Here is a 10,701-nt window from a genome sequence, read left to right on the forward strand (position 1 = left end):
TTTTTTCTTTGCATAAAATTGTGCATAAATATACACCCCTATATGTGAACCCCCTAAATTAGTTTTAGTGCAACAAGTTGCCATCAGAAGTCACTTAATTAGTCCACCTGAACTGAGTCCACCTGTGTGCAAGTGTCAAGTGACCTCAATATAAACACACCTGTTCCTGGAAGAGCCCAGAGTTTGTTAAAGAGCATACCTAAACATCAGTAATATGAAGCCCAAGGAACAGAAAAAATGTCCAGGATAAAGTTCTGGAAAAGTATCCATCAGGGTTTGGTTATAAAAACTTTGAACATACTGTGATGTCTATTTCACAACAGTGACTCTAGAACAGGCCATTCACCAAAACTAATGAAACTTGAAATTTATGGATTCAAATGGATTTTTCTCTCTTTACCTGAACGGTACTAATTCACATAGACATCCTCATCATTAATCGCAACAAGCCAAAATTAAACGGACTAAACATAACCAGTCTCATTATAATTTGAAATTATTGTACAACTTGTACTACTACATCAGAAAAACATCAAGCCCCTTCCATGAAATGTAATTTGCAGCTATAACGTCAACTGGTATATTTCACTCACCAAGCAGGAGCTTTCTATTCGTGTATGCTGTACCATGCATTTACTTTTTTTAGTGAAATAGATATTGTTATTGTTAGGTATATGTTTTAACTCATCACTTGCTCATCAAGTGATAGTTTCATGGTGTTGCAGGTGTGCATGGAAAGAAGAGCCTACAGCTCACTCTTGATTTTTCTACTGACCCGGAATTTGTGTTCACACAAACTTGGCATGAAACCACATTAAACCTTTTTCCACATTTAGTTTGCAGTAGGCTACCCTGAACTTCTTGTTATTTAAGCAAGAAGCCTATATGTTGCAAGTGGAATCAGTCGGTTTGTTTCTTGTGTTCCTTCAAACTTAACAGTGTTGGGCCTGAAAACAGTTGTGCACAGTGCTAATGTAGTACAAAATAAGCAGCGTTTGAATAGAGGCCTGTGCACTCTTACATTATACCATGTTTCTGTTGTTGGTTAAGTAAACACTGGACTGAATATAAAAATCTATGTTGACTAATTGTTGCTGTCTAATTTTTGCAGCTCAATTTCAAAAACAGATTTAAAAGGGCTGTTAAAATTTGACAAACTGGCATACTTAATGTGTGATCTTTGTATCCAATAACACTATAAAACACATTTTTTCAGATCGCTTCTCATACACCTTATCTCATAAGTAACAGAGCAAAGCACTCTATATCTGAACGTGCATCAGTATAAGAATCTGATAGACCAGGTGTTTTCACAAAAGTAATTAAAACAAGGTAATTGTCTGTGGCTACGTTCACATGCACATCAATATTCCGATATTAATGGGAATTTTGCGATATTCTAATCTCAGGCATGCTTACAACAAGCATGTATACAGGAATATTCTGATGCCTATATGCATATAAACATCGTATTCGGAATATGGCTGCAACCCGAATATAGACCTTAAACAGAATTTGATGTGCATGTAAATGTAGCCAGTGTAAGGGACACTACTTACATAATACAGCCTCCATGGTAAGCATCAGATGCTGCCCGATTTACATATCAAGCAGTGGCCTGTCTCTACTCAAACAGTCTCTTGGCTTTGGATTACTTAAACAGTCCATGATTGCCAGTGCTGATAGGAAGCAGGTGTCAGTGAACAGTATTGGGTTTGTGCTGGTAGACACACAAATAATATTTTTTGTTACTCTGGACTTCTACTTTGTTTAGCTGTCATAATACCATGACTTCATAATATTATTTTCATCCCAAACCTGATGATGCGTATTTTGTTATGTTCTTACTTTTGCACTTACTTATAACCTGATTATCAATATTTTCAGACTCTGTCATTGAGGGATATAGAATATCATGTATCCTCAAACAACAGCCTTCACTACTATGAAGATCTGAAGCACAACACAGCAATCCCATCCCGGCTGGGTTATAACCTTAAAGTCGTAATAGCAACAGACAACCAAACACAAGCTGAGGTAGGTGCAAATTTAATGTTATTTGTGTTGATTGTAAAAAGAAATTGTGTATAAGTTTTTCTGAAACTGCAATGTACCGTACCAGTAATTAGTAATGAGAACACACATGATTGACTGTATATTTTTAATGTTTGGTTAAAGGTTTGTTCTTAATTTTTATCTAAAGCCTTGAATACATGGTCAAAACTAATTTTTAAAAGAATGGACGTTGCACTTTTTCCAATAGTTTTTTTTAATCTACCACACAGTATATTACTCACATGAAAGCACTTGTACTCGCTTTTCTTTTGTTATTGGGACATGCGTTAACAAAACCTGGAGCTTGGAGCTGTTGTGTTTAGCGCCAGTGTATGTTCTGAAACTCACAAAGACAAAATGTGTGTGGTTTTGGTAGTTGTGTGAATAGACGCTGTTGTAAGAATTTTTAACAAAACAAAAAAATTCCTTCAAGACGAGTAACAGCTTAGGCTGCTGGGAGAATCAAGAATGTGCAAAACTATTAATATGTGTACTTTGAAGATGGATATGAGTTTTGGTTGAATATATTGTTCAGTGCATAATCTTATATGTATTTCATAGTTTTGATGACTTAATAATAAAGAAGGCCTTAAGCTATTTTTAAGATGCCACTTTGTAACTCACAGGAGCCAGAGGCAGTTGGAGGAAAGACGTAAGCTTATTCAAGATCCAGAGTCCATAGCATGACTCAGATTGCAGACACACAGGGTCATCATACACAATTCTGATACTCAAAGTCAAAAACAGGCAGGCTAGGTTCTCTAGGAAATACCAGAGCAAACGAGTTAAGCACAAAGGCTGTTTCTCAGTACCAAGAATGTAAGGAATTTTGAGAGGAATGTTCTTGCAATATTATCCTGTAAGAATGCACATGCAGGATCACAAGTACAAAAAGCAATTTGGTCATTTCAAACATACAATTTATTTACTTTTAGTGCTACATCCAGTTAAGTTGAAGTTACCATGGGAAAAAGCTAACTTAGCTAACCTCCTACTGAAGAAAACCAAAACGTATGTCTGCATTAGGCATTGCTTGTACCAAATGAGCAAATATTCAATGACTACCCTCATTTTTTTTCAGAATCTGAATCATTTTAAGTTACGTATTATTCACTCATTTATTCATCTTTACTAACAACTTGTCCTGGTCAGCGTCATTGTGGATCCTGAACCTATTCTAGGAACACTGGGTGAGAGGCCAGGACACACCCTTATTGGGATGGGATTCCATCAAAGGGCACCATGCACACACATTCACACACTCATTCATACTTAGGTGCAATTTAACATAGCCAGCATATCCACCTACTGGCATGTTTTTGGGAGGTAGAGATTGTGAGAGGAACTGTTTAAACTTATTCCCGTTCCCGCACACAGTTTGCCCAATCCCACAACTTATTATTGTTCACACCTGTCCACAATATTTTCTGACAAGCTTAGCTGGCCCTGTTTCTCAAAATATCAAGATACAGTCATTTAACCCACCGTGACTCTCCTTGCAGCAGCTCAGGGTGATGATGATGATGATGATGATGATAATGATGAATGAAAGTAGTAAATGCATCACACAGTGCTGCTCCAACACCATATACCAGAGGTATCCAATCTTATCCACAAAGGGCCAGTGTGGGTGCAGGTTTACATTACAATCAAGGCAAAGTGACACCTGATTCCACCTGTTTACTTGATCTTGGCTTTCAATAGACTCAGGTGTGGCTTCTGCTTTGTTGGAATGAAAACCTGCACCCACACCGACCCTTTTTTGGATAAGATTGGACATCCCTGCCATATACACTCACCGTCCACTTCATTAGGAACACCTGTACACCTAGACATTCATGCAGTTACCTAATCAGCCAATCATGTGGTAACAGCACAATGCAAAAAATCATACAGACACAGGTCAGGAGCTTCAGTTAAAGTTCACGTCAAACATCAGAGTGAACAAAAAGTGTGATTTCTGTGACTTTGATTGTGTCATGGTTGTTGGTACCAAATGGGCCGGTTTGAGTATTTCAGATACTGCTGATCTCATGGGAATTTCACACACAACAGTCTCTGTGGTTTACAAAGAATGGAGCGAAAAACAAAAAACACTGAGTGAGCGATAGTTCTGTGAGAGGAAATGCATTGTTGATAAGAGAGGTCAGAGGAAAATGCCCAGATTGGTTTGAGGTGCCAGGAAGGATATAGAAACTCAAATAATCACTATTTACAACCGTGGTGATCAGAAAAGCATCTCAGCATGCACAAAACATTGACCTTGAGGTGGATGGGCTACAACAGCAGAAGACCACATTGAGTTCCACTTCTGTCAGCCAAGAACAGGAATCTGAGGCACAGGTTTGTTGAAATGGAAAACAAAAAAAAAACACTTGGTCTTTTTCCAGCATGATTTTATGCATTGTGCTGCTGCAACATTATTGGCTGAATGGACTGCATAAATGAGCAGGTGTACAGGTGTTCCTAATAAAGTGGATGGTGAGCGTATGTACTCATGCTAATGAACATGGCTTTTCTTTGTCCCACAAGCTTCATATCTGACCTCTAGGCTCCCATGAATTTTTGTTGGGTCCTGCAGGATCCCAGTCTTGATGCACACCTCCAGTAGGAGGAAACTGGACAACCTGGATAAAACCCTGCAGACACAAGGAGAATGCACAGATTAGTTAAAATATAAAAACTGAAAACCTTACAGTTATTGTTAATTCTGGTTTATTCCTACAGGATTCCCCACCAATAAAACTGGTCAATAAACGGACAATATTAATCTGGGATATTCCAGCCACTAACGGCCTGATCCACATCATTGAAGGACCGCTAAAAGCGCCTCCTGTCATTGTGAGTGTTCATTTATTTTCTTTTAAAATGACTTTACAGTACTACAGTACTACTCTACAGTACTGTTATTCATTATGCACATTCATGCTAAGCAACTTAAAAGTGAGACAGAATCCAATTCAAGCCCACAGCTGAGCAGTTAAGGGATAAGGGTTAAGGGCTATTGGTAACTACCTTTACTTTAAATGCTAAGTTGTCATTAACATAGAAGACTGGTGGTTTTAAAAAGTTTGGAATAAAGAATCATATTTTAGCACATGGATTTTATAGAGGAAACAATAATGAAAATATTATTGGAATTTCTCTTCATTTATTACATTTATATGAATGGAAATGAATTGAGCTGAGTTTTTTTTTTATGTTTTGATTATTTACAGGTGACCCCTCCAACTCCTTCAGCTGTCCACTTGCAGTCCAGTGCACCCACTGTGACCGCCATTTTGATCGTTATTTTTATTGGAGGCGTGATTGCTGGTGTGGCATATTATTTCCTGAGACATAAGAATGATGCCTTTCGCTTCCAGTATTTTAAGGCGAGTGTGTTTCCATAAATGAATAAAGTAGAGTTCAAATATGTTTATAAAAACAGTCTGAAGTAGTTTCCAGGGAAGACGAGATGAATGGTGTTGGTTCAGTGTGAGTTTATGCCATGCATATTTAAGGTTCATAAATATTTTAACAAATCTGTATTTATATAGTTAAGGAACAGTTTTGCTACAAAAATATATACCTTAAAATAATAGGATACTTTCAAATAATAGGGGATATACTGATACCTTAAAATAATAGGGGATATACTGTTTCAGGATACATAATGTGTATTGTTGTAAATAATATGAATATTATTAATAATAATGCCTGTATTAATAACTATGCCTTAAGGATTCTTGACTCAGAAGATTTTTGTGCATAAAGCTTGCATATAGAGTACGCATTTCTACACAAAGACTGTGATCAAGTTCATCACGTTATTCGTGTGCATGATTATGCATGTATATATTGAACTACTCCTAACCATGCTTATGCAGAACCCCAGTTTCTACTGTGTACTGATGGTTTTGTGCACAGAACTACAACTTGTTCTACACAGGCTTTGATAAATGAGACCTCTTTTGTTAACATTTGGTCATTTCACATGTGTTAATTATCAGGATTATATATGGATAGAACATCACATGGAATGCATTTAAACCATTTAAAACACTTCAGGAGGTCTGATATCCAGCCAGTTAACCAGATATTATAAAAGTGTAAATATATACTGGTCAGCCATAACATTAAAACCACCTGCCTAATATTGTGTAGGTCCCCTTTGTGCCACCAAAACAGCTCTGACCTGGTGAGGCGTGGACTCAACAAGACCTCTGAAGGTGTGCTGTGGTATCTGGCACCAAGACGTTAGCAGCAGATCCTTTAAGTCCTCTAAGTTGCAAGGTGGGGCCTTCATGGATTGGACTTGTTTGTCAAGCACATCCCACAGATGCTGGACTGGATTGAGATCTGGGGAATTTGGAGGCCAAGTCAACACCTTGAACACTTTCTCATGTTCCTCAAACCATTCCTGAACAATTTTTTTGCAGTGTGGCAGGGCACATTATCCTGCTGAAAGAGGCCACTGCCAGTAGGGAATACCGTTGTCACGAAGGAGTGTACTTGGAATGCAACAATGTTTAGGTAGGTGGTATGCGTCAATGGACCCAAGGTTTCCCAGCAGTACATTGCCCAGAGCATCACACTGCTTCTGCTGGCCTGCCTTCTTCCCATAGTGCATCCTGGTGCCATCTCTTCCCCAGCTAAGCAACGCATGCGCACCTGGCTGTCAACATGATGTAAAAGAAAATGTGATTTCTCAGACCAGGCCACTTTCTTCCATTGCTCCATGGTCCAGTTCTAATGCTCACATGCCCACTGTAGGCGCTTTCAGCAGTGGACAGGTGTCAGCATGGGCACCCTGATTGGTCTGCAGATACACAGCCCCAAACTGTGCATTACATTTTTCAGCAGTTTGTGCTACAGTAGCTCTTCTGTGGGATCAGACTAGACGGACTAGCCTTCGCTTCCCATGCATATCAATGAGCCATCGGGTGCCCATGACCATGTCACTGGTTAACCGGTTGTCCTTCCTTGGACCACTTTTGGTAGGTACTAACCACTGCATACCGGGAACATCCCACAAGTCCCGCCGTTTTGGTGATGCTCTGTCCCAGTCTTCTAGCCATCACAATTTGGCCCTTGTCAAAGTTGCTCAGTTCCTTATGCTTGCCCATTTTTCCTGCTTCCAACATATCAACTTCAAGAACTGACTGTTCACTTGCTGCCTAATATATCCCACCCTGCCTAATATATCCCACTCCTTTACAGTTCCACTGTAACAAAATAATCAATGTTATTCACTTCACCTGTCAGTGGTTTTAATGTTATGGCTGATCGGTGTATACAGTATCTCTCTCTTCAAGTCACATATTACAACCAAAACCCCTCCCGATACTTTGTCATAATGGAATGTAGTAATCATGGAAGACATTAAAAATTGTTGCATAAGCAAAATATTTATCAGCAAGACACTAGACAGACACTGTAGTGTTTGCTACAGCTGAAACCAGGCTCATTGCTGTATTGAACATTTCTAAAGATCTGCTGTCACTTCCACTAAGTTAAAACAAGATGCAAATTCACCAGTCTAAATGCATAAAGTACTGTATACTTTGAATAGAATAACTGGAACTGAAATAAGGAACACTTAAGTTTTTAAGTGGCTCTCTAGTGTTACATTCAATCCAGCTAACCAGAATCACATTTGACTACAAGTGAAAATCCATATTGTTAAACTCAGATAGAAGTTATTTGAAACGTCCTGGTATAAAAAGGCTCTCATTCATCAGATTCATTCATTAGAGATTTGTACTTGGAAACCACAGGTACAGCCACTACATTATTGTACATCAAATACTGTTTTTCTGTCTTTATGCTAGATGCCTTTCATGAGGTGTGGAATCAACATCTGATGAGAGAAATCCAAAGGCTAAAATCAATATAAAAAGCTATGGCTTATATTATAACTTTAATGTTTATCAGTAAATGATACCATTAAAAATATATTTTTTAAAAGATCTTTTTTTAAAGATAAAAAAAAGATATTTTTTTAAAGAACTTCACTTCACTTCTTCAATATCTTTCTGTTTTATTCATTAGATTTATTAGGAAAGGGTGGTTACATGTAGGACTCTTATTTGATTGAATCTCAACTGATTACTGTGCACTTACTATTGACAGAATGATGATGAAGACGGTACCTCCACTAAGGCCAGTGCCAATCCTGCTATCGTGTCCATCCCGAACCCTTTATACAGTGGCTACAGGGCATTCGCTGAGCCATTTGGGGTATCTGCTCAGACATCTTTGCTTAACATGGACTATTTTACATTTAATATAAAACAACTGATTTGTATGAAACATGAAGTTGATTATCGTTAGCCCTCACATATGCATTTCTCTCTTTGTTTTAGGAAGGAGAACAATGTGAATCACCTGCTTCAGTAGCAGCAAACACATCAAACCTCCTGGACTAGCACTTAGAAGTTCAATTTTTTTAAACCAGTGTTTCAATCAAAATTTTGCAAACTTTTCCTACAAGCATGTTGTGTCTGTTACATAAGCCTTAACTTTTCCCTTTCAGCCTTGATCATTAATTAAAGCTTCAGTCAGCAAAAGCTTGCAGATTTATAACAGTAGCATTACGTTATGTTTAATGGTTGTCTTTATCCAAACCAACTTACATATGAAGAGAATACAATCCAAGAACAGAGCTGCGTAGTTGACAGTTAAGGTTTTTAATCAAGGGCCCAACAGAGTATCTCAGTCAGCCATTTTCCACCAACTTGTCCATTGTCACTTCTCAGCCAGTAAAACTGGTTTGAATCCAGAACCAAAAAGCTGCTGCTTCTAATTATCAGTGACTCAACAGCTTGGCGAGTCCTCATTTCATTGTCATAGAAAATAACTTATTTATTTACATAATTGCCAATAACATAAAATGTAATTTACATGTTAAGAGATTAGTTTGGTGTTGTAACAATTAATCAGTGGCTCATTGAAGAAACAACCATTCAACTGGGAGCTGAATGAAAGCTACACTGCTAATATTAATGCTAGCAAAATTTTATTCAGAATGAATAGCAAAGTTCATCTCTCGTCTTATTGTAATTATTGTCCATAGTGATGTCTCTGTGCTGTTTTCAGTAGGAATGTGGCCCACTTCTCAAAAAGGTTTGCTGGTTCCCAGATCAAGTACTAGAACCATGTTGGAGGAAAGGTCTATGGCAAGCCTGGGATTTGGAATCACATCCCTTTGATCACTAGTGGCAATTCATTTTGCTAGAATATACCATTCAAATTTGAATTCACCGCACTATTTGATATGGAGGGTGTCACGCTTTCTCCAGTAATACTGTGTATAAATAGGAACACAAGCTGCTATATTGCATATGTCTGCCAAATTTAATACAAACTCTTTCAGTGGCTGCAATGATAATTTATCCAAAAAAAACAGTTGAGATGGTTACCACAGGGATAACCCTGCCAAACCCATTATTATTATAAGAACAAAGAGTCTTTAATATAATAATGTTCCCCCCCAACAAAATTGGCCAGAATGTGTTGCTCAGGTTAACTTTGGAGATAATCCCACTGGTTTGATGATGGTGCAATTTCAGCTGCTTCTGACTGGCAATGTTAATGATCACCATTTGGCCATGTGTTACTTCATAACACTAACAGATTGCTGTCTGGAAAACTTGGCTGATCCAAAATGTCACACTCCAGCTGTAATTTGAGAGAGTTAGCAGATTAGTTTGCCTGCTTGTGTATTCATTAGCATGTATCAGGGATACGGCTTTGGCCTTGACGAAAGAGGTTTTTCGTGTTAAATAAGATGTGGACAAAAATGAAAACAAACTCAGGCATACTTGGACTTCTGATGTAATTTACAGTGGTATGTTTGCTTCATAACTGAACTTTGTCTAAATACTGTAATAAAATGAAAGCTCAGCTGTTAAGGTGGGATCTGCAATGTCACTAGATTCTCAGGACTGCCAGAGGACCACTGTTGGGCTCTAAACCCTTAACTGCTCAGCTTTGTCCCTGAATAAGATTCTGCCTCATTTGTGAGTTATTATGAATAAAATCTTCAAATGTCTGCAAAATGTCTCTTAAGCCAAAAAGGAGAAGGACAACAACATATACAACATATCCATTGCACCCAGTGTTTTCAGGTGTCCTGATTATCAAGATTATGTCCACACAGAAATTATACACATAAAAATGCAAGTGTAAATGCACTCAGGATATATTTTAAACAGATTTAAATCTGTTCACTGAAACCACTTTTTAGCCTGATATTACACAGGTGTAATACATCCATTTGAAACACATCTGACAAATAAAAGCTTCTCAGTGCATTACATCATAACACATGCGCTACATGCCCTTCATGTCCACTGTACAGTGTACATCATCGAAGACACTCAAAGTTGGTGTACACCCAGAATGTTTTATTAGTGATCTGGACAAAAAACTTCTGTCCAGAATAAACAGAAAAAGAAAGATATCATAAAATAAATATCTAAGCAAATGGTGGAGAACAGGTAACAAATATGAATGCAATACCAAAGGAAAATTCAAAATATGAAATTATCTGAAACCAAAGCAAGCACAATTTTTTAGTCATCCACCATCTTTTGCAAAAAAAAAACCCAAAACAAACAAACAAACAAAAAAAAAAAAAAAAAAAAAAAAAAAAAACAACAA

General features: G+C 37.7%; 1 protein-coding gene across 1 annotated transcript in view; it reads left to right on the forward strand.

Annotated features, from left to right (window-relative positions):
- Positions 1-10,097, forward strand: part of stab1 (stabilin 1) — an 88,193-nt gene extending 78,096 nt beyond the window's left edge. The window contains exons 65-69 of the mRNA XM_026932816.3: positions 1,888-2,037; positions 4,783-4,896; positions 5,274-5,429; positions 8,170-8,277; positions 8,403-10,097. Of these exons, the coding sequence (XP_026788617.3) occupies positions 1,888-2,037; positions 4,783-4,896; positions 5,274-5,429; positions 8,170-8,277; positions 8,403-8,465 (591 nt within the window). The 3' untranslated portion in view covers positions 8,466-10,097. The remainder of the gene's footprint in view (positions 1-1,887; positions 2,038-4,782; positions 4,897-5,273; positions 5,430-8,169; positions 8,278-8,402) is intronic.
- The last annotated feature ends 604 nt before the right edge of the window (positions 10,098-10,701 follow it).

Source organism: Pangasianodon hypophthalmus, chromosome 20 (assembly GCF_027358585.1).
Source record: "Pangasianodon hypophthalmus isolate fPanHyp1 chromosome 20, fPanHyp1.pri, whole genome shotgun sequence".
Taxonomy (NCBI): Eukaryota; Metazoa; Chordata; class Actinopteri; order Siluriformes; family Pangasiidae; genus Pangasianodon; species Pangasianodon hypophthalmus.